At 44.2% G+C, this 25,415-nt stretch overlaps 1 protein-coding gene across 4 annotated transcripts in view; it reads left to right on the forward strand.

Annotated features, from left to right (window-relative positions):
• The window catches only part of LOC137421644 (adhesion G protein-coupled receptor L2), a 568,677-nt gene that overhangs the window by 155,415 nt on the left and 387,847 nt on the right, over window positions 1–25,415 (forward strand). For all 4 annotated transcript variants that reach the window (XR_010983380.2, XM_068107903.2, XM_068107911.2 and 1 more), the window contains one exon: window positions 5,982–6,116. Coding sequence is in view for 3 of the 4 variants with exons in the window: in XM_068107903.2 (XP_067964004.2) it covers window positions 6,050–6,116 (67 nt within the window). In the remaining variant the exon portion in view is untranslated. The remainder of the gene's footprint in view (window positions 1–5,981; window positions 6,117–25,415) is intronic.

Consider the following 25,415-nt stretch of genomic DNA (forward strand, 5'->3'; position numbering starts at 1 on the left):
CTCCATTCTTATAAGTCTCCAGTCCCTTTTGCAAAAAAGCATTATCCGCATAGCATGATGTTGCCACCACTATGCTTCACATTGCTTCAGGGTAGAGATGGTGTTAGATGGGTGATGAACTTTGTTCGGTTTCAGCCAGATGTAGTGTACCATGTGACCTATGACATCATAATTATGACAAAAAAAATTCTACAGGCGGAGGCGCTCGTATTGTAAAATTTTGTGTCAATCGGACCAACGGTTGCCGAGAAAATGAATTTTAAAAATGCAGACACGGCACACATATGGCACACGTACGCAACCGAATGCTTAACCCTGCTTTTTGCTTCGTGAGCGCAGGGTAACAAGACCGAAAGTCTAACAGCGGCATAGCCTGGCTTGTTTGATACTTTAGTTGAAAATAGACGTAATGATGTAGCGTGACACAAAACTGCCCCTACTTTAACATATAGAAGATATATTTTAACCTCCAGTAAATTTGCAGTCACTACGAAGGGATTAGTATGACGATTACATTTATCATAATATTAATGTTACATTATCATTATTGCTGGAATGATATTACTATAACAAAAAACGAGGCTAATTCCTTACTTCCACGGTTACACCACTTATCATTGATTCATGAACCATACACCGCTTCAATGCATCAACTTTCCATTCACGACATTGAGATTAAAGTGTTATGGTTATATGTACGACATTATTCTTGTTATTACGAAAACGATACTACTGAAACGATACACTACTGTATTAAGAAACCTGGGCTTAATTTGTCCGAAGCGGTACAAAGATGAGGCATGAAGCCTAAGGCCTATATGCACCGTATTGTTGGAAGACCTGCAACGGCGATGCTTTCGATATTTGATGATAATTTTAACAATCGGTTTGTTTGTGTTTCACATTGAATGAAAAACGTAAAGGTAGAGAGAGCATGGCGATTGTGATATATGACAGGTTCGACGATATTGTTACGGTACGCGGTTAAGGATGTTATATTTGCCGAGCGGAGGCTCCGCGACCGAACAGTTGTTCCCCGACTAAACCCGATTCACCCAAACGTTGGCCGTATCGCACCACAGATATTCAATGGGGAAAAGACTAAGACGACGAATGCAAAGTGGAAGAAGAAGAAGACGTACAGAAGAGTAACGGGGTTTATTATTATTTACACACACATAAGCAAAAAGAGCAGTCACGGGTATTTACAGCGGACATGAAAAAGCAGGTAACACAGTGCAAATTACTAGCTTATACTGACTTAGTTTACTAACCAGGACAGCACGAACAGAACAAACACATGTACGCAAATGGATGGAAGGGTAGGAATCGTTTGGAGGGATGAGCAGGTGGAATCACAGGGCACAGCGAGCAGGTCCACTCCGGGCGGGAGGCGAGGAGCCGGCAGCTCCTTGTATTCAGCTTTACAGCGCACGCCGGCAGCTCCTTGTATTCGGCTTTACAGCGCACGCCGGCAGGGTCACTCGCTGCCCCGTCAGGGCTTCACGCGGCTGGTTGAAACGGGGCTGGTTGAAGCGGCTCTTTGTCAAAGGCTTTTCGTATCTCTCACGCAACTCCGGTGCAACTCTGAACTCTCTCCCGGTGGACTGCCAACCCTCCTACGCACTTGGACTCATCTGCCGTATCCCTCGTGTAGCTTGTCCCAGCGATCGTCGCACCCTTTTCTCTAAACCTTCAGCGCGGGTCTGACATGCCCCCTTTGGTTTCGGTACCGCCCTCCTCTTCCGTGCTCTGTTTCGTGACCTTGTATGGTAATCCCACGGGCTTGTCTCCTTATTTGGGCATGGCGCCGACGGCACGCCCCTCGTGGCGAGCCACCGGCTTGTTTCCTTATTTGGGCATGGGGCTGAACAGCCCCGCCCTTCGTGGCGCGCCCTGGGCTTGCCTCTCCCGGGCGACCCCGCCCCTCCTGTTCAAACAGAGCACGGAGCACATATTCACTATCGCAGCGAAATGAGAGGGCGTGCACCCCACGCTTGTGAACTGCTTTACCCGCAGATGGAGAGTTTGGCTGGGAAATGGAAGTATTGAAGGGGAGCTATTCTTAATTGATTCGGTGCAATGGAGTATTATTCTAATGGAAGACAAGGCCTTACTCTAAAACACATAATAAGATATAAGCTACTGAACAAGGGTTTTATCGGGTCCTTCAATGTGGTGTTTCATGGAATTAACTACCGAGACGCCCTTTTTACCTTTACACAACTCCGGAGGCAGGAGGGGCCATATCCAACCAATGTTACACAACAATTTACCACCACAATACACACAATCAAAAAAATGCAATCCTCATATCCGCAACAATATGTTCGGCCTGAACGAAATTGGAATTAAAATGGCGGAGTGCGGAATCAGCCGCTGTACCGCTGTAATGACATCAGACGTAATCCCATCACCCTGTCATGTGACCAGATCCTCAGCTCTGATTGGTATACGTTTGAGGATACATACATATGGACGGACAAACACTGTTCTAGACGGCTTTGTAAAAAATTGTTGACTAATCATAACACCATTTTATGCATTAATGTGGATTTCTGTTTCTTCTAAAAGCAGACAAGAAGCATCAATATCTGCATTGTATATATTTCTTGTTTTATTTTCTTCATCTTCTCTTGTTTCTTTTGTTATTCTCTTCTTCTTCTTTATTTATTCTCTTATTTCAATGTATAGGGAGGTATCTACTCTTTTGTAGATACCTCCCTATACATTGGACTTTATACTACTCTTTTACTCTCTTTACCTCCCTATCTACTCTTTTGGACTTTATAGTTTTCTTTTTAGCACACAGGGCAGTGGCATATACTGTATATAAGTTTATAATTGCAACCCTATTTAAATATATCAAGTTTCACTAATATACCAAGTAATTTAATCAACAACAAACTTAATTTTGGCAGCAAACCCATTAGCAACCCCAAAAAGTAATCTATTTTCATTAATATTTTTGTTTTATTGAAGCCTAATTTTTAGCCCATACAGAACTTTATCATAATTTGGACAATTTATCATAATTGCAAAATACAAATATACCTTTAATTGGACCTGCGAGAGTAAAGCTATTACCTGTTTTTGTGTCATTGTTGTACATTTCCTTCCTTTGACTATAACCTGGGTTGGCATTTGTTCCCATTTCCTTATCAGGGATAAAACCTTTGATAGCCCCTTACCCATTCTATCACTAAATTAATATAGTGTAACTTTTATCATTTCATATGTTGCAGATACATAATCAACTGCTTCAACTTCTTGAGTTCCATGTATAAGCGAGTGTTGTTAGCAACCTGATTGCACAAATCCCTCAACATAATGTACTGTCACACCTTTGCTACCTTTACCACTACATCAGAGGGCTTTGCCACCTCTACCCCTACATCAAAGCCATTAATTGAAATGAAAGTTTGCCATCCTGTTCATAAAAAGCAATATTTTTCAGACATCATGGTACACCCAGCCATCTCCTCACAAACGGACTCACCAGATTTTCCATCATGTCTTATTGCAATAACATGTAACATAAATAGCTACAGTACTTGGGGTATCATACCATACTTCAGACACCAGGTCAACGTTCCTGACAATCGACGCCGCTCTTTCCTCCCCAATCCTTGCAAAAGCTTCTCACTTATGTTTCCTCCATTCAAAGATCTCTCAGATCCACAGTGTACCATCATCCCCAAGCTTTCCACTGGAGCCTCTGCCAATGTTGGGATAATTTATCTGTCAAGCTCAAAGCACTGTTTCTGGTTCACAACTCTTCATTTCATCACAGCACTAATGGACTTCTTCACCTTAAAAGGACACCTTCCTCCATTGCATAAATCTCTTCAACCGCTGCAAAGCCTTCCCTATTTCACTCGCTGTAGGTTTCATCACTGTAAGATCGTCCATAAAAGCCAATAATGGTAGAGGACCAGATCCAGGAGATGTCGCCAATTTCTTCCCGTATCCTCTTTTTGAATGTACCATCAGCTCCATAATCAGTGCATACAAGATGGGGGAGATGGAATATCCCAATGGAATGATAACGTCAAACCTTTGCCAATTTGTTGTGAAAGAATGTCATGAAACATATCGAAAGCTGAACATAATATTGTCGTGCAACCGCCTTTGATTAAAATCAGGCGGTCACGGAACCCGATCGCAAAGGCCTTTGCTCTCGAGGCAAAACTCAATGGTGGACTCCAAAAACAAAAGCTACACCAAAGCGCGTGGGATGGAGGGGGGCGCGCAAGAGCCCTGCAGCCTTACCTATTAAATCAATCACATGGAAACTGCGTTCAGATATATATACAGAAAATAATATAAGGGTTTATTCACAAGGAGGTGGGACAGGAAAAGCACGCGGTAATAAATATCCTAATCGGGACGTCCCCACACAGATTTTGGATACGAGACGAGGGAATACGAATTAAGGAAAAGAAAACGTTCGTTATATTGTGAAATGTGGTGCATCCTTATCTGTCCGTCGTCTGGTATTGTCTGCCGTCCAATACGGCTCTGTTCAGCCCCGATGCACCCACGAGGTCCCTCGCTCCAGCACCACGGCACCGAGCACCGTTCCATCCAAGCACCACGCAGATGGCGAGCCAACAACCACCAGGGACCTCCCAAGACCAAGCAGGGAAGCGCAGAGAGCACAAGACAGCCAGAGAGGGACGTGCAGCACAAGAGTTCGAGCTGCCAGAGAGGCGTGCTGCGCAAGCAAGAAGGAGCCGGATGTGCAAGACTAACGGCTGGATCTGCAAGAGACGCAAGAGACAAAATGTCGTTCGGCGCGCCCCTATATAGCCTTGCGGCGGTGACGTCAGCCTTGGCACGTCACCCAATCAGTGCCCTCCGCCGAATCACAGGCCTGTAGCGTGGTCATAGCTCGTGCTCCTCGAGGTGGCTCGGCCTGCCGGAGGTGTAGGTGGCGGCGGCCATCATCGGCGATGTCCTGGCCTGGTTTCCTTGCCTGTTACTTCCGAAGTCCTTGTCAGGGAAGGGAATCATTTAATGTTGTACTAAGGGCCTGTCTAAGTGTCTAAATGAGTGCATTGCCATAAGGGACGAAGGTTTGACACACAGGGGCTGTTATCTTAATCCCTACACTATCTAGCACACGAACATCCTGGTATGTTCACAGGTATACATCTTAACCCGACAAACCGGACTACACAGAACTTATTACAGGTAGATTCCCTATCGCGACAGACGAAGCACCTTACCTATTCAGATCTACCTGACTCTAGATATTGTGCTACCCTACCGACATAACCATATGCTATCAAAAGGTCCTTAAAATTTTCCAACAACCAACATAATTCAATTGCATATAAGATGAGGGTGTGTGGAACTGCCACATATACATTTGCCAAGTCCAGCCAGACCATACACCACCAGACTTTCCTCCAACTCTTCGTCCTCGGCAATGTGTTCCACACCATGGCTGAGTAGTTGGGATGTCCAGGTGATCCTGATATCCCTGCCATCTGAACCAAGTCACCCATAAACCCATTATGTATGACATAGGTTGCAAATTTCGCAGCAAAAACCCCATCCAGATCTTCATGTGCAGATGATCTATGTTATCTGTCATTTTACATGATTGTTGGAATGCAACTGCTCTCTTTATCTCACAATGTAGTCAATGTAGTGTTGCCCCAGCTACATTTATAATTTGCTGTATATATCAAGAAATGGGATGGTTTTTGTGCTCCCATCGGGCATCCATGTCTACTTGCAATTATATGTTAAATGATTAATGAGACAGATAAATGCATCTCTGTCACAGTCTTCTTCATTTTTCATCCAAGAAGATGCATGTGATCAGTAAAATGGTGTATTGGCTTTGTAATTCATCAAACAGACAGGTAATTTTTGTTGTACAGAAATCGACGACTAAGCTGAGATTAAAAAGCAGCTTTTATACATTCTGATGCACACTATAACCATGACCTTTACCCTTGCATTTTCAGTGACCTCTGGTCTTGACATGCCAGATTGTGGCTGATGTGGACGGGTGTCCACTCAGTTAGGAGAGGACATGGAGCAGCTTGCTTGGCTCTGTTTTGGTCTGCATCTTCTTGGTGTCACATGTGCACATAGAACGGGTCAGTTTCTCTCTGCCGCGCCATCTTTCTTTCTTCTCTTCACGTCTCTTTGCATATGATTGATAGACTTCATCACAAAGTTGCTGATAGGCTTTCTAGTCAAAATACAGGTCGTTTTTTACTCTATATCGTGACGTTTCAGTTCAACATCACAGAAAACATGCAGCACTACAACAGGAGCATATCAATTTGGTCATTCAGTTAAGAACGAATAGAATTTTTGTTCTGTTTTCTAGAATTTGCGTGTTAACCTCTACATTAAGTTGCAATTTAGGATTCCCTTTGAAAAATAACTGCACACAATTAGACAAGTATGTGTGCAAGTAATTAAATCTCAGAGATCAATAAATTGTTTGGAGTTCACATTTTGATGAGAGCAATTGTCAGAGAAATGGGGATTAAAAAAACAAATTGAAATTCGCCCTAAACGAGGCTGATCGCCACGAGATGTGTTGGGCTCCAATGTGATCAGCTCCTGGGGATAGGCTTTATAAAGGCCTGCTTAGAAGAATGGTGAATCATCTGGACTGCTAAAGATTTTTTGAAAGTGAAATTAAATGAATGGCAATTCTACCACTAAAACACATTTGATTGTCATTTCTTCAAGCATGTATACATTCTGGCAGCACTTTGTTTGTAGGGTGAAAGGATTTAATATATATATATATGTAGCTTCAAAAGTCATTCAATGAGGCTGGTGCAGTTCATGAGCTGCATGTGACATGTGTACCAACTGTGATATGTGTGTTAGATATGCTAGAAATATAGTGAGCCTTGGCAGGTGTGCGTGTGTGTGTGTGTGTGTGTGTGTGTGTGTGTGTGTGTGTATATATATATATATATACACACATACATACATACATACATACATACAGTCGGATCCCACGGGTTCCGCGTATTCTTGGGTGATAAAATGCGACCTGTCTCTATTCGCGGAAAAGTGTCCCATGAATTTGCGGGTTTTTTTCTATTCGCGGGCATGTTCTGCAAAATTGCGGGTTTTTCTGATGTGGTAGCCCCTTTAACGAGTTTGTTTGGGATGACAAATGCCAGGCTGCCTTTGCCCACGTCAAAGCGATATTAATGAGCTCTCCTGTCCTAGCAGCGCCGGATTTTCAGGAACCATTCAAGTTGGCCATTGATGCAAGTGATGTGGGGGCTGTGGCAGTTCTATTACAGGAAGATGAGGATGAAGTGGATCACCCGGTGTGCTACTACTCCAGAAAGTTTAACAAACATCAGGCAAATTATGCCACTGTGGAAAAAGAGACCCTTGCTCTCCTGCTAGCGCTTCAGCATTATGAGGTGTATCTCGGAACTACTACCTTTCCTATAAAAGTCTTCACTGATCACAACCCCTTAACCTTCATTCAAAAAATGAAAAATAAAAACCAGAGGTTGATGAGATTGAGTTTGGCTTTGCAGGAGTTCAACTTGGAAATTGAGCATGTAAAGGGCAGGGACAATGTCGTGGCCGATGCTTTATCTAGAGTAAACCAACTTTGAAAATTCCTGTAGGTTGTTTGGAAGTTTTGTTGCTTTCTTCTGGGGAATATTAATTACTAACAGAAGTACCCGGCGTTGCCGGGGGGCGGGGGAGGGGAGAGGAGGGGAACGGGGGGGAGAGGAGGAGGAGGGGCGGGGAGGGGAGGAGAGGGGGAGGGGGAGGGGGATGCAGGACACTTCCTCTTCCTCTTCCTCTCCCTCCTCCTTCCCCATCTCCTGACCCCTCCCCCCTCCTCCCCTCCCCTTCACCCTCCCCTCCCCTTCACCCTCCCCTTCCCTTCCCCACCTCCCCCTCCCCTTCCCACCCCCTTCCATCCCCTGCCCCTTCCATCCCCTCCCCTCTCCTCCCCTTCTCCCTCCCCCCATTCTCCTCCCCTCCCCCGCCCGGCAATGCCGGGTACTTCCGCTAGTTCTATATATTTTCAGTTCAATGGTCTGGCGGCGAGGATGGAACATCACGTGATCGCTCTGAGCGAATCAGCGAGCTGCTCTGGCACATGCTGAGATTCAGTGTATAATGTTCCTCGCTGAAATGCGCTTAGTTAAATATGAATAAAAAACGCAATCGCTTTTCGCTCTGAATTACGTGCAAATGCATGACAGTAATCACCATCGCCCAGCATCGAGTGCCAACCAAGATGGCGCCCGGTAGCTACATCTCCACCTGTGTGGTGTGAATTGCAATGGTCATTTTACATATTTTCAGTTCAATGGTCTGGCGGCAATGATGGAACATCACGTAATCGCTCTGAGCAAATCAGCGAGCGAGGCACATGCTGAGATTCAGTGTATAATGTTCCTCGCTGAAATGCGCTGAGGTGAATATGAATAAAAAATATGGATCTCATCAAATATTTTTAGGTAGGCCATATCCTTCCCAGGCTCAATGGCCATGTCTATGCCAAATATCAAGTGCGTGAGCCTCTCCGTTTAGGAGTCTATAGGTAACACACAAACAAACTGTGTTTTATATATATAGATTGTTGCTCACGTGAGTTGATCAGCCATAGGTTGATTGGTAGTGTTTGGGTGTGAGTTTTACTTTTGTTTGTTAACGAGGGTTTCTGCATGAAAAGAAAGTTTTCCCTATGTTCAAACTTTCTTTCTTGAGGGTGGGGAGTGTTACGGATTCGTCACTTCCGTCTTTGTGGTTATCATCCACTTGAAGCATTTTTAGTTTCATGTACTATTATTGTTACAGTTTCGGTGTGAAATGGAGATAGCTGTCTTCAAAGGTAAAATTAGTGTTTCAAAAGAAAAACGAAATGGATCGGGAGAAACCGGAAGAGGAGAAAGAAAGAGGCTGGAGCGGATCGAGTGAGATCGGGAAAGGAAGGCCTATCTGCTTCGAGGTATCGAGCGGACGCTGGTGGACATTGATCATGAGCGAATATTGGTTTCCCCGGGAAAGGGATTCCTGTGACAGTGTTGTTATTGCTGTGGCAAGTAAACCTGCGAGACAGGTTTTGCTGTTGGTTCCGAAAGTGAATCATCGCTGGAGAGCAGGTACGCCTCCATTACGGGCCCGTCCGCCATTTCACCTCGCACCAGCCATTTCACCTCGCACCAGCCATTCGCCTGGTTCCCGTGTGTATCGTGGATTTCGCTTGGAAACTCGCGGTTCTTCGCGGTTCTCCGCTTGGGAACTGCTGCTCGTTCATGTCAGCGTCATTGTTGGGTGAACCGAAGGTGTGAATTCCCAGTCGCCTTTTGGGTGAACTTTTACCTGACCGACGTCGGCCCGACCTCTCACCCAGCGGCTCTTCTGCAGCGTCGACTGTCGGCCATCCTGGGTTCATGTCTCAGTACGACCTTTTTTCTTGTGATCACCGGAGCGTGGATCGACTTTGGCCTGGTGTCGTGACAGTGACTTTGGGGATGTTACAGTTTGCTCACGTGGAGTACCGTGAGTTATCGAGTTAAGAAACTGGTGGTACCATCATAGGAATTACATGGTGTTTGCTGTGCAATTGAGGTTTTCTTGTACTTGCGCAAGTTTTTTTTTTTTTTTTTTTTTTTTTGTATACAAGATCGAGGCTCGTGAAAGAGCTAACATTAATCACACAAAAAGACAAAAAGACAAGTTGTTATTATTGTGTGATTTTAATACAATACTTGGGTTTTGTATCGATTGATTGGTGTGGTTTCACCATTGGTCATTGGCACACACAATAGCACATCTTTCTGCTGTGACTCCTTTCGGGGCTCGGAGGTACACCGTGACCGGGGTTTGGGGAGGAGCATGTAACAATATATATGTGTATATATATATAACTGTGAGAAATAGTAGAAACTCTACAGTACGAGCTGTCATTTACGTCCTCTCATGATGAATCTCTCCTCATACCTTAAGGACACAACCAGTTTTCTGACCCACATCCAAGGATTGAACAGAATATACTCACCTTTCAACTCCCAAACCATTTTAGTCACAGCAGATGTTACATCCCTCTACACTAATATTCCACATTCAGAAGGCCTGTCTGCATGCCGCAAAGCACTAGATACACGACAAGTTCCAATACCACCTACTCAAGACCTTATGCGCCTATTAGAACTGACACTCAAACTGAATAATTTCCAATTCAACGGACGACGTTACATTCAAACTCAAGGTACCGCTATGGGTACCCCTGTTGCACCATCGTACGCCAACGTCTTCATGGGAATGATAGAGGCCAAGATCAATGCACAACCTCATCACGGCATCTTGGAAAAATCCTGGGTACGTTATATTGATGACATCCAGTTCATCTGGTCAAAATCCCCCCCGTAGTCTCACACAATTCCAAAATTAATTAAATTAGATTCATCCGACCATCAAGTTTACATTTGACAGCTCACAGTCCGAAGTTCACTTTCTAGACACATCACTCACACTTCAAAATAACAGACTTGAAACAGAACTATACACCAAACCAACAGACACACTCACTCTTACCTTCTCCCTTCTTCATCTCATCCTAAACATACAATTGCAAGCATACCATACAGTCAAGCAATCAGAGTAAGACGCATTTGCTCAACAAAAATGGCAGAAGAAACTTCTCTCTGCCAATTAGAAACACACTTCATTGCAAGAAACTATGACCCTCACTCTGTGAAAGAAGCAATAAACCGAGCAAAACGCATACCGAGAGCAGACCTTCTGACTTACAAACCCAAACCTGCAACTAACCGTGTCCCACTGGTAACCACCTACTCTCCTACCTCATCCCAATTGCCAAGTATTCTGAATAAGGCCCTTCCTCTCCTCCATCAAGCAGAAACACTCCGCACCACATTTCCTCAACCTCCACTAACATCATTTCGACGTGGTCGGACACTCAGGGACCTTTTGGTAAAAGCAAAGCACCCACAGCCCCACAACAAACAAACTAGCTCTTATCTCTTTAGCTCTTTCACGAGCCTCGACTCTGTACACAAACTAGGATCCCTGGCTTCTATAAATGCACAGCAAACAAATGTATTATACACAAGCTTTTACTAGAAGGAAACAAATTCTGTAGTTCTAGCACTGGACAAAAATTCCCCATCACCTCCTGATGAACTGCAAATCTACTTGGGTCATATACCTAATCACTTGCCAAAAGTGCAGCAAACAATATGTTGGAAAAACTGAGAATACACTCTACACACGATTTAATAACACCCGGTCAGAAATCAATAACTTCCACACCGGTCAGGGCAAATCTCTACCTTACACGATACACTTTAATCAACCGGATCACTCTAGAAATGTCATTCAAATCTCTGCCATTGAATCAATCACAAATCGATCACACACCACGATTCTGAAACGTGAGTCCTTTTGGATACATAAACTTTGGACAAAAATCCCTCATGGCATAAATTTTGATGATTAAAGAATGTTCCAACATCAACCCAATCAAATCATTAACCGTAACCCATTCATTCACTCATTCATTCATTCTACCTTTATATGTCATTTATATAAATATATAAATAAATATATATATTATATGAATATAAATGGTATATGAATATATGCTTGTGTGTTTATGTATGTATGTATATATATATATTTGTATATGCACGTGCACAAACTGTAACGTGAACAATAACTAAGCTGCGCTTCACTTCCGCTGAACTTTGGGACGGTGAGTGAGCTTTAGCGTGGCTCTTCCTTTTGTATGCATCTTCTACACATATCACACATCTTACACACATATCACTATACATACTTGTCTGATGTACATGCCTGTTGTTTCTGTAGACTAAGAAGAAGACCTTTGTTGGTCGAAAGCTTGTCGAAAATTAAAGATCGACCGTCCTGAAGCTACGTCCGCATCTGATTTAATCTCCCGATTATATATATATATATATGCACACACACACACACACACACACACACACACACACACACACACACACACACACACACACACACACACACACACACACACACACACACACACACACACACACACACACACACAACAGAGATGGCTGTCTGTTCATCCATTCACGGTTACGCTGATTGGCTGATGTGAGGCTCGGTGCAATGTGATTGGCACCTGGCAAGATTGAAGAATGTATCGTATAGGCTTATTAAAAACTGATATTGGAAATCCGATTACATATTTCATGTCCGGAACTCGCGGCCTAAATAATTATGTCAAAATCGGAACAAAATTGGGAAAAAGCGATTTAAAAAAATTAAATAATAGGCTCCTTGAGACATGAGGTAAAATGGCTCCAAAATTCATTTTCACTCTTTTAAAGGTAATTATTGTCTGTCCGATTTTATTTTACAACGTCCAGGGACATCGGTGGCGATCTTTTCGGATTCAGAATCTGCTTTTATTATACATTTTTAACGTATTATACTAATACATACCAGAACAACATGGAGTCACAATTTGATTATTAACAGTAAGTTAACGGACGACCTCGGCTGACAGGATTACCTCCGAGGTACGCACACTCTCCTCTAAGCTGTCCAGCCTGGGTTTGAATCCTGACCCAACTATAAACTATCGTCCATCATCATCAATGTGTGCCTTCTCTCCGATGGACGTAACCTGGCGTCCCGTCTATCGACGTTAGTTTGTGGATGTTAAAGATGCCACGGTGTCCTTCGCGAAGAGTGGGAGAGCTATCGCCGGCACCCTGAACAAATTACAAATTCCTTCCCGAACTACTGCTGGGAAGGCAATGGCAAAGCACCCGCTATAACCATTGCTCAGGAAGCTGTTTTGGCGGCACAGATGCTCTAACGATTATGGTAAATCAAATATCAAATATAAGTAACAACTGAATAGCGAAAACAAAAAAAACTGAAAAGGAAATTAAAACCATTTAAAAAGCATGGAGCACAGGCATGTAGAGAGGAGAGGGGAGTGGGGGAGAGAGCGGGGTGGGAGGGAAAGGAGAGGAGTGGGGTAGTGAGTGGGATGTGAGGAGAGGAGTGGGGGGGGGGGGGGGGTTAGGAGAGGGAGTGGGGGAGAGACAGGGTAGTGTGGAAGTTTGGAGACAGGGGCCGGGGGGGGGGGGGGGGCAGGTGAGTGGTGGGGAGAGGGGATTGGGGGAGAGAGAGGGAGGGAGGGAGGGGAGAGGGGGTAGGGGGATAAGGTGAGAGACTTTTACGTGATTTTCCCATCACTTTGGATGGGTACTCTTCCTAGTAATGTTTTATAATTATAGGTTATATATTTTAGAATCAGCTTTGGATGAAAGCCATGTGATTTGCAACACTAACTTGGTCGGCCTACCTCCTTAGTTGGTAGTTTCACCAATACTGACACTTCTTGCTATATGAAGTAGATACGTTCCACGAATTTAGTGTATAAAGCGAAAATGCATTTAGTGAAAAGTACTTTTCCATAGGCATAGTGTAATAAATTTAAGATGTGTTTCTGGGAGGCTGCTGTTCGGAACCTTACGCAAACAAACCTAACCTAACCAAATACAAAAGGCTTAATAACTCTGTAAATAAATACAGAACACCACCAAATGTGTAATTTAATGAATACCCACCATAAATACATCAAAATAGAGGAAACGTAAATCTTAACGACAATATGAGAAGAGATTTCGTGTCGAGGCCTGAAGATGTGGCTGGGGAGTGGAGTATTGCGGTGGTGAGGCACGAATTCCTGATGGAGTAGATTTTCCACTCGTATTGTAGGGTTTGGGGAAAGTTTTACAAAAATTACCATGGAAGTTACTTGCAACCACTCGATCATGATATCCAAAGTAGTGCAGGAGGGGTGCCTTCTATGGAGTGCATACTCTTTCCCTTCTGTTCTCATGGTTGTAGCACATACACTACCCCTTTAGAAGCTAGTCATTTAGTCATTGCAGGAAGTAACACGTATTGTATAGTGAAAAGTGTTAGTTACTTTATTCACTGCGTATCAGCGGAAATGCATTAACCTGGATTGTGTATAGCGAGGAGTACCCTGATATTCAACCACACATTTGTCACCTGATGCATTCCCTAAAGCGGAGACACGTTATGTGTTCCCATGTTCCCTGGACATGATCTTGATGTTGTGGATTTCAAGGCCCTCAAAATCATTGGAATATCCCATGATGAAGCTGAATCTTTGTCTGGTATTACCGTATTACAGACAAGTTGGTAGCCTCTCTTTCTTCTACCAACGACTTGCTGGTATTGCACCCTCTGCCATTTGTGTACTTTGTCCTCCAACGCATTCCTCCAGGTTTCTCACTCATGCACATGGTCTTCCGTTAACACACTTCTGGTGAAACTCTCAAAATCCAGGCTCATTGCTCACCTACACTCATGGACGAGTTTCTAATGCGTTACTTTTATGTGAGTGAGTCTTTGCCCCGCAGGTGTGACGTCACGGAAACTCGTCAGTTGGTTCCTGATCTTTTGTCTCCCATGTGGAATCAACATCCTCAATCTATACAACCTCATCCTTCCCTCCAGGATTTCAAGATGGCCACTCATGTCCTTTTAAAGTCACCTGACACTGCCCTCCCCCCAATCCATACTCATGTTTTTAATCTTCATTAACCATTCCTAAGCCTACTCCTTCCTTTCCCAGTTATTGTTTTCTCCCCTCTCCCTCCACACACCTTTCTGTTTTTTGTTCCATTGCTGTTTCACCCCAAGTTTTCTCTTCCTGTTCTTTCAGTCCCATTCTCTCTGCGTTTGAGCTTGTATCCATCTTGTTCACCCCCTCTGTCCTCCCTCTCCACTCACTCTCCTTCTTCCTCTCACTCATTCTTCCTCAAAGTGTCCCACTACCCTGCTGTTGGTGCGTTTCCCCTTTTTAAATTGTGTTCTCACTGTCCGTTCTATCAACTAGCTCGTCCAGGAGCCTCGATATTGCATAAAAATAAATAAGTATTTTAAAAGGACACACCTCACGATGCAGGATCAGTTAGCAAATTAAACATGCCAGAAATACAATATATGACAGCTTGAACATATTTTGAAGAACCGTTTAGTCAAATGAGGTGACTACTAATTTCGGCACTGCTAAAGACAGATACATGGCTTTCTCACACCTTGGTGCAATCTTTAAAATATTCAGGAACCAATGAATGTAGCAGAACAGTAAATATACCTGCTTTGATGCATGAAAGTCAAAAAAAATTCCCAAATGGCATCCCTCATTCCTTCTTTATAGCTCTTTAGTTAATATTTCCAACCCACTGTAATATGTCAGATTCAGCTTTTTCTTGAAGAGTAACATTTGATGTATCCAAGGGTTGTAATCACAAATAGGAGTAAATAAAATGTTGGACTTGCGAGGAAGGAATTTCAACTTTTTCTTGGTTATCAATTCAAAGGGTGACCTTTAGTGGAAAAAGAAAAAATAGGTGTCCACAATTTTTGTTGCAAAATCCACAAGCAGGTGCTACCAAACAGGGCGACAATGTCACGTTACCTCTGATTGATGGTTTGTCTGATACGAACAGATCTTCTGCCAATCTGTACCTTGTACGAGAAGCGTGCTGTGTTGGAGGTCCACAAGATAATGTAAGACCAATCACCTACCATTGTTTTTGTTTTAATCGTTCAGGCATTCACCTTTGTGCCCCACGTACCTCTCGCTGTCGCTTTCGACCCTCTTATGGAGCAAATTCAATTCACGTGTCTCGTGCGAGAGTGGAAAGGGTGGGATGCATCCCCCCTTTGAGTTGAATTGAATTTGAATTGTATTGAATTTGAATGGCCAGTGGAAGGCAAATGTCCATGTTTTTATGTGGACAACAATAAGGAATATCGAATATCGATATCGAATGTTCTTTTGTGCTGCACCCTGCCTGTACGGAACCAAGACAACCGCTGCACATTGCCATTTCGCAATCCTGCCAGTCATATTGAAATTTTGGAATCCAAATCGATAGTATTATGCTCTCCTTAAGCTGTCTCTGTTATCAGTGGTAACTCTACTACTCAAGATTGTGGCCCTCCTGTTTGGAAAGGTCCTGGGATTGAAGTGTCGAAACCTCCTGATGAACAATTCCCAGGTCGTGATTCACAGATGACTATTGAATTGGACAATCAGTAAGGAAGGAATATTTAATGTTCTCTCTCTCTCTCTCTCTCTCTCTCTCTCTCTCTCTCTCTCTCTCTCTCTCTCTCTCGTCTCTGTCTCTATCATCCCTTCCCCCCTCTTGAGAGTGAGAAAGTGAGAGCATACGTGCTGAGACCGGTAAGGGTTCACCCTTAGGGCGGTTCCCTCTTTGTGGTTTTTTTCGCTTCGTGTTACAAATTATAATACCTTTTTCCGTTTCTTTTTTCGTAAATATTTTTATTTTTCGTTTGTTTACTGGAGCTTTTTGGCTTCATTACCCCTTTATACATTTATCCTTTGTTTAAAAGTGGAAACGATGGTGGATAGCTCTCGTTACACGTCTCTTGAAGCGCTAACCCGGAAGCACGGGTTAGTTTGTTCACCTCTGTCGGGAATCGACGTTGAGGCCATTATCCTTGCCGTCGGAGAGATAATCGGTTTGGATAATGTAAAAGCGGTTTCTCACATGAATAAACGCGTGGTAATCTTTGTTTCCACAGTGCCCATGGTTGCTCAAATAGTCGAGCACGGGCTTTTCTTTGCTCCCGACGTGTTTTTTCAGGTTTGTCCACTTGACATGCCGGCAGTTCGGGTTTCTCTCTCTAACGCTCCTCCATTCCTTAAGAACAAAGACCTGGTTACTGAACTAAGCAAACTTGGTTCTGTCGTCTCTTCAGTTACTATGGTTCCTGTACGAGGGAAAAATAACCGTTTAAAACACGTCATGTCCTTTCGTCGTTTTGTTTATATGATTTTACCGCGTGGAGTAACCTCTTTAAATGCGGTATTGCCCTTCAAGGTCGAAGGTCACACTTATCGGGTCTTTGTCTTCACAGAGTCTCTAGTTTGTTTTGAGTGTGGTCAATATGGTCATTTAATGGACTCGTGCCCGAAAAAGTCGACGGATAGAGTCACTAGCCTGAATGGTGATGAATAGCAGGGCTCTACTGAGATCGTGGTCGATGATGTAAACAGTATGCATGGTGCTGACACAAACCCCATTGTAGACAAACAGAGAACCAGGAAAAGAACCCTCTCACCTTCTAGTGACCTCAACAAGCCTGATAATAAGGTCTTGGCCGGTCCTCCAACCTTCGCTCAAGTGGTTAGTGAAGGTAATGGTGGAGCGCAACCTCCTCCTCAGCAGTTGCCTCCATTTGAGGTAATCCCTCAGCCTCCTCTGCCTTCAGAATATTCTGAGGGTAATGTGATAAATGCTGAAAATTTATGTGTTGGCCAGACAGCACCTGAGTCTCTCCGGTGTTCTGAGGGTAAACTTCCATGTGAGGTTGAGCCTCCATGTGTGTCCCCTGCTGAAGCCAGGAAACAATATCTCTCCGTCCTCAGGACCGAACTCTCTTATCTGTCTCCCTCTTCCAAATCCTGGTGGCGTCTGGTAAAATCTGTTTCTGGTGTTTGTTCCCCCTCCATCCCCTCCCTCACCTTAAATGGCCACACGGCTGACTCCGCACATGAAAAAGCTGAATGCCTCAACTCTGTGTTTGCCTCTAAATCTTGTGTCCCAAACCCATCCCTCTCGGTACCCACCGTACCCAGTCGTACCCAGCTGCTCCTGGACTCTGTGTCCTTTCCTCCTGACAAGGTGGAAAAGTTTCTGTCAACCCTCGACTCTGATTCTGCAACTGGACCTGACGGCATCAGCCCACGGGTCCTAAAATCATGTTCTTCCGCTCTTTCACTCCCTCTTTCTGTTCTCTTCACCCTCTCTTTTGCTCAAGGTCATCTTCCATCTGCTTGGAAATCTGCCAACATCACCGCTTTGCACAAAAAAGGTGCAAAAACAGATCCCAGCAACTACAGACCAATCAGCCTTCTCCCAATTATCAGCAAAGTCATGGAATCCATCATTGCTTCAGATATGAAATCTTTCCTCTTCTCCAATGGCTTGATCTCTGATCATCAATTTGGTTTCAGACCTGGACACTCCACTCTGGACATGCTGCTTCTGCTTTCTCAACAATGGATGGAGGTCCTCAATGCCAAACAGGAAATTAGAGCAGTCTCCCTTGACATATCACGTGCCTTCGATACGGTCTGGCACCCTGCTCTGCTCACCAAACTCTCCTCTTTTGGTATCCATTGAAATCTCCACGCATGGCTGGCGGACTTCCTCTCTAGTCGTAGTCAACATGTGGCCCTGAATGGGTTTCTCTCATGTCCTCTTCCTGTTCAGGCTGGAGTTCCCCAAGGCAGTGTTCTGGGCCCTGTGCTTTTTCTGGTCTTCATCAATGATCTCTCTGACTCTCTTGAAAATCCTCTCTATCTCTTTGCTGACGACTCTACTCTCTGTCGCTCCATTCTTCATCCCTCAGATCGGCAGTCTGCAGCCTCCTCACTCTCTGCAGACCTTGACAAAATCACAGACTGGGCAAACAAGTGGAACCTGTCTTTCAATCCTGACAAATCTCACACTCTTATGATGTGTCTCCGAAAAGACCGACTGGACAACCCTCCCATCCACTTTCTGAATAATCCTCTCCAAGAAGTTCTGTCACTCAAGCTTTTGGGTCTCACTATCTGCCATGATCTTTCCTGGAAAAACCACATTTCAAATCTGGCCTCCAAAGCCAGTCGCCAACTGGGCATCCTCCGTCGTGCGAAGTCCTTCCTTGGCACACCTGAGCTCCTCACCACATACAAGGCTTTCATCCGCAGCTCAATGGAATACTGCTCTCCCCTCTGGGCTGGTGCTCCTGCCTCACACCTAGCTCGCCTTCGTGCTGTTGAAACCAAAGCATTCAGAATCATTGGAATCTCCCGCGATGAAGCTAACTCCAAGGGCCTCTCACTCACTCACCGCAGGCAGGTTGGTGGTCTTTCCGTCTTCTACCGACTCCTCTCTGGCCTTGCCCCCCCAGCTCTCTCTGGGCTCTGTCCCGCAAATATTCCTACAGGTCGCACAAGATCTGCCTGCAACCCTCTTTTGGTTAAACTGCCAAAATCAAGACTCTCTGCTCACCTTCACTCCTTCATTCCTCTTTTCTCCTGCCTCTGGAACAAACTCCCTCACTCTCTTCAATCCCACTCCACCCTCCAAGTCTTTAAAACAGCTGTTCACCACCATCTCTTATCTTCCCCCATCCAAAACCTTGATCTTTTCTACCCCTGCTAATTTCACCCCAATTCCACTTTTTGAAATACCAACTTCTGTCCTGGAAGTCCTTGGTGTCCTTGTGCTTTATACTTCTCCCACCCACCCCCCCCCCTTCCCACGCCTCCTCCCCCCGGGCCCTCTCCCTTCCACACATCTCCCTGCTCTCGGATGTTGTGTTTGTGTGCTTCCCCTTTTCTCCCCATCTTGTCTTCCGCTCCCTCTTTTTGTGTATTTTGTTTGTCTGGTCGATTTGTTTGTGAAGTAAATGTTATCTCTTTCACAGGCCTCGATTCAGTATACAAAAAGAAAAAAAAGAAAAAAAAAAAAAGCTTGTGTTGATTGCGCCACCCCTCCCTCTGTGGGGAGTGGTGAGTCTGTAGGAACTAGTGATCCGTCTGTGATCGAATCCTCCATTGACGCAGCTGAGCCTTGTCAAGCTCATGGTCAGCAGGGTGATAGTGCTGAAGTCTCAGATTGTCGCGTTGATGAGCCCGTTGCTTCGGCAATGGACTCTCAATGCAATGATTGTGACTGATGGGGGTTCTTCCGTTGCCTCACTGAGTGATGGTGAGGCCGACTTCTCATCGGAGCATGTCTCTGGAGACTCTGCCCCTCCTGCTGAAATCATGGATTTCCTACAAAAAACGTACCGTCAAAGGCACATGAAAATTTGCGATTTCTTCGTTGACACTCACGCCTTCATTAGTGGGACTCAGGAAGTTGTACAACAATCTGCGGCCCTTCATATTTCTGATCAATCACTGAAAAGACTGAAGAGGTACCTTGTCACAGCAAGGAAAGAATTAAACCTGCAATGGCTGTGTTGCTGCCTATGTTTTTATGAACATAGCAAGCTTGAACATTAATGGTGGGCGCAGTCAGCTGCGTAGGTCCCAGACTGTGCAATTAGCCAGGAGGGAAAAGATTGATGTACTTTTATTGCAAGAAACTCGTGCCACTGCAGACTGCATGGCTGATTGGCAGCAACAGCTGATTGGCACTTGGTTTTTTAGTAATACAGATTCTGTGAGTGCGGGTATTGCTTTTTTTGTCAGTTCACGTTTGTCTGTCTCCCCCCCCATCTTTAAGGAAATCGTACCAGGCTATCTAGCCTCTGTAGAGCTTGAATACAATCAGCAACGATTTATGTTTGTTAACGTCTATGCTCCAAGCGATAGTACAGATAGAGGAACGTTTTTTAATCAGTCCTTTAATTTCCTGAGACAACTCTCTTCTGATACGTTGTTGTGCTTAGGGGGTGACTTTAACTGTACTTTAAACCCAACTTTAGATAGGAACAGTGCAGAGCCACATCCAGCTTCAAGTAGGCCTCTTTCCAATATAATTTCGCGGCATGACCTCAACGATGTATGGCGGCAACAACACCCAAACCTGCAGCAATTTAGCTGGTGTCGGGTTTTACTAATTCATCTTTCACTTGCTCGTCTTGATAAATTTTTTATTCCTAACTCTGCTATCAATCTTGTGACATATACGGATATTGTCCCTTCTGGTTTCTCTGATCATTCTTTGGTAAACTGTGTTTTTCTTTTCCTCGTTTCAAACGCCGCAGCTTGTATTGGTCTTTTAACACCTCACTTCTGAGCGATCCTTTCTTTAAATCATCCTTTGTGGTTTTTTGGGACAAGGTTGTGTATTTCCAACATCGTTTCCTAAATCTCTGTCAGTGGTGGGACTATGCTAAAGCGCAGATCCGTGTTTTCTGTGAGCAATACAAAACCAATTGCTCTCAAAGTAAACAATTATGTATTGATGACTTGAAATGAGAAATTCTACGATTGCAGGAAGGTGCTGAGGTCCTCAGTGATGAAAGACGGTGTCAACTCCTCTTTGAAAAACAAACTCTGCTTAAGGAATTAATTCAAGAAAATGGTATTGGTGCCTTAGTCAGGCTGAGAGTGAATGGTTTACTGTCTTCAGACACATGTTGTAAAGATTTCTTTAAGTTTGAGAAGACGACCAAGGCGAGCCAGCAAATGCTTAGTCTTCGGGCTAGTGATGGGCATATTCTTACTGATAATACGGAGATTGTTCATTTTGTTCGGTCTTACTTTGAGAGTGTGTTTTCCTTTAAGCCTAATGATGTGCCTGCAATGCAGAATATGATGACCAATTTACCCCAGATAGATGAGCATCAGCGGCATGTCTTGGATGAGAACATTACTCTTGGTGAACTTAAAACTGCGCTAGATGACCTTGCTGATCATAAGGCTCCTGGTTTTGATGGGCTACCAGCTGAATTTTATAAAACCTTTTGGGACATGCTTGGTCCTGCTTTGCACTCAGTGTTTTTATACAGCCTGCGTGAGGGATTGTTACCCCTTAGTTGTCGACGTGCAGTTGTTTGCCTTATCCCTAAGAAAAACGACCTGCAATTGATACAGAACTGGCACCCAATTTCTCTTCTCTGCACAGATTACAAGATTTTTGCCAAAGTGCTTGCTAACCGTGTAAAGACTGTTTTAAGCACAGTTATACATCAGGATCAATTGTACTGTGTTTTACACAGATCTACGCACGATAACATTTTTTTGGTACGAGACCTGTGGGATGTGTGTGTATTTCAACAACAACATACCGGTCTCTTTTTTATTGACCAAGAAAAGGCTTTTGACTCTTTTAATCATGAGTATTTGTTTCACATTTTAAAGCAATTTGGTTTTGGGGCATCTTTTATTTCTTATGTATCTGTTACGGATTCGTGATTTCCGTTATTGTGGTTTTCACCCACTGGACATTTCTGATATTATGTATTATTATTAGTTTCACAAGGTTTATTATTCACGAACGGTTATCAAAAGTTAAAAAGGATAACTGTAAGTGAAATGGGAAACCGAAAGAGGAAGACAATGAGGTGAAGAGGAAGAAGCGGCGCGAAAAGGAGTCTGAGAAGAAAGCCGAGTTGCTCCGGGTTTCCGGGAGAGGAATTCCTACAACGGAGTTGTCGTCGCTGTGACCGGTCAACCTGCATGTCAGGTCTTGCGGTCGATTCAGGAAAGAATCATCGCCGTGCCGTGCGCCACGAGACCGGGTCGTCAGCCATTTTGACTCGCGCAGGATTCGTGCTTCGCTCGCGGTCGTTTCTTTTCAACAATTCTCACCGCATTCAGACGTCGATCTGGTGTGTGCGTGTGACGCGGATTTTTAAGGCTACTTCGTCCATACCCGAGGGTGCGATTTCTCAGTCGCCTGGAGGGCGCCTTTGGAGTTCCCAGTCGCCCTGAGGGTGCCTTTGTACAGCTTCGGCTGTGTGACTGCCCTGGCCATCCGCACGGGGTTCTGGTCGTTTGGACCTTCTAATGACCGCTGGAGCGAATCGACCTCGCCTTGGAGAAGGTTACAGAGACATTGACTGTGAGGAGTGTCCGTTCATTTGCTGGCAGAGCCGTGAGTCACTGGACTTTATATAAGATATATATAGAGTGCACTCTTAATGGCCTTTTGCTGTACCGTATTACCTGTGTGTGATTTATAATGCAAGTTTGTTCATTTATAATCATTGGTGTGGTTTCACTATTGATTTTCAACACAGGGTAATATATTTTTCTGCCGGGGTTCCTCTCGGGGTTTGGAGGTTACCGAGACCAGGAGATTGTAGAGGACTCCGTAACAGTATCCTTATTGTATAATCACATTTTTAGCTTGATCAAAATCAATGATGGTCTCTGTTCGCCTTTGCGGATTGGGAGGGGAATTCGTCAAGGTTGTCCCTTATCTGGAATCTTGTACTCTCTTTGCATTGAGCCCCTTTTGATTCGTTTACGATCTTCTCTGATGGGATTTTCAGTGACTCCATCAGAAAATCCCGTTATCATTTCAGCCTATGCTGATGATGTATGTGTTGCTGTTCGCAGCAGTAATGACATTGCTCTGCTATTTGAGTGTCTACGGGTCTACTCTCAAGCATGTACAACGCAAATTAATTGGTCGAAATGCAAAGCAGTATGGGTCGGCGGAACGCCACCTTCTGCCCTGCCAATTCTCCCTATGAATTTGACATGGGGAAAAGAAGGTGTGAAATACCTCGGTGTTTATCTTGGAACCCCTGGTTTTGTTAAAAGGAATTGGGATGGTTTGCTCCACAAAATGAGCAATAAATTAAACAGATGGAGAGGAATTTTGTCGACCTTGTCTTTTCGAGGTCGTGCCTTGGTCATTAACAACCTGGTGGCCCCTCTCTTATGGCATAAAATGATTGCCTTGCAGCCACCTGCAACATTGGTGTCGTCAATCCAAAAATGCTTACTTGACTTATTTTGGGATGGCAAACACTGGCTAAAGCCAGAGACTATTTGCCTTCCACTGGCGGAAGGGGGTCATGGGCTTGTGGACATTCTTTGTCGGGTGATGGCCTTCCGAGTCTCTACAGCTCGTCGTTTTATATTTATGGAGGCCTTGCCCTGGAAATCTACTGCAAACTGTATATTAAAACAAGCCAGCATGCTGGGCTACAATTGTGAACTCTTTTTCATGGAGCTGCAACATGTCGATGCTTCGCTGCTCCCTGACTTTTACCAAGATGTCTTGAACGTCTGGCGGTCCATTTCAGTAACTCGGCAAATGGGGACATACAACAGTGAAAGGTTCCTCCGGGAACCCCTTTTCTACAATGCCCTTTTTCCTGCTATTCCTCACTCACGTGCTTTTGTGCAACGTTTTTTGAGTGCTGGCGTGAAAACGACTCGGGACCTTCGTGACTGTAACAGGAATAGTTGGTTCTCCGCAGGACATCTTCAAGTAAGAACTGGCATCAGATCTTTGAGGAGCATAGCCAAGGTCCTACAGGAAATCCTGTGTGTTTTTAGGCACTTGGGCCTGAGCTCAACCACCAACATTGGTGACCACCATACACCACCACAGATCTGTGCTAGCTCTAGCCTGCCGGCTGATAGCGCCACAACATCTATCTTGTTATCCTCATCGCCACTTTCCAGCAAGGATAAAAAGAGACTGTATCGTTTGTGTATTTCAGTCCAGTTTCCCTCGTTGCAGCCAGTTTCTTTTGGGGCTCGATGGAAAGAGAAACTGCCTTCTGGGTCTCCCTCCCATCCGCAATGGTCTGCAATGTATGTTTCACCGATTGTTAAAAGAACTGGTGATATTGCTTGGAGACTCGCCCATATGGTGTTGCCCTCCAATGTTTTATTACATCGTTTTAATGAGGATAATTCAGTGGAATGCCCTTTTTGTATGATTTCTGAAGACCTTTTCCATGCTTACGTAGATTGTGCAAGACTCTCTCCCTTCTTTGGTTTTTTATCAACTTTTTAAAATCGTATGAACTTTTCTTTTTCTACACGTGTTTTTATCTTTGGAACACCACTTAGTTATAAAAAACGCTCTGAGACTGCTCTTGTTAATTTCTTACTTTCTATTGGAAAATCAGCAATCTTCAAAACAAGAAAAGCAAAGCTCCTGGCAAATGCTGATATTTTATGTGATGTGGTAATTGTGTTTAAGGCTCTGGTCATGGCAAGGTTACGCTTGGAATTTTCCTTTTGCCAAATGAAAGATGATTTACAAACCTTTGTGAAAAAATGGTGTGTAAGGGTGGGTTTTGTAAACTTGATAATGGTTTGTTAAGTTTTTTATTTTAGTGTTTGGTGTTTTTATTGTTGTTGTTTGGCTGCACATGTTTGGAATTGTGGTGACTTTATTATTTGCATGACTTGTGTGGTTTTCTTACCTTTATAATAAAAGAGCTTCAAAAGTCAAAGTCTCTCTCTCTCTCTCTCTCTCTCTCTCTCTCTCTCTCTCTCTCTCTCTCTCTATCATCCAATTAACCTTTAAGAGGTTCACTTTTATAGTCTTTGTTGGAAGGTTCCCAATGGAGGGAGAGCAGAAAAAAGGGAAGGCAGGTTTTGGGCCATTCCATGTATGCACTGGGGATGGGGGGGGGGGGGGGGGCAGGGGGATGTGGGGGAGTTGGTGGGTGGTTAGCCCAGTCTTAAAGAGCATTACATGAGGGAGGTTGTTGCATCAGAAAGCATTACATAATTATTGTGGGAGGGGGGCTCTTTAGTTCAGTGTTACAAATTATTGTGGGGTAGGGGGGGGGGGGAGGGGTGAGGGCGGGGAGGGAAGTGAGTGGTGTCTAAAATCGCAAAGAAATTGATTACGTAATATATTGATATT

The sequence above is a fragment of the Myxine glutinosa genome, chromosome 1 (genome assembly GCF_964187855.1).
Source record: "Myxine glutinosa chromosome 1, kmMyxGlut1.1, whole genome shotgun sequence".
Taxonomy (NCBI): domain Eukaryota; kingdom Metazoa; phylum Chordata; class Myxini; order Myxiniformes; family Myxinidae; genus Myxine; species Myxine glutinosa.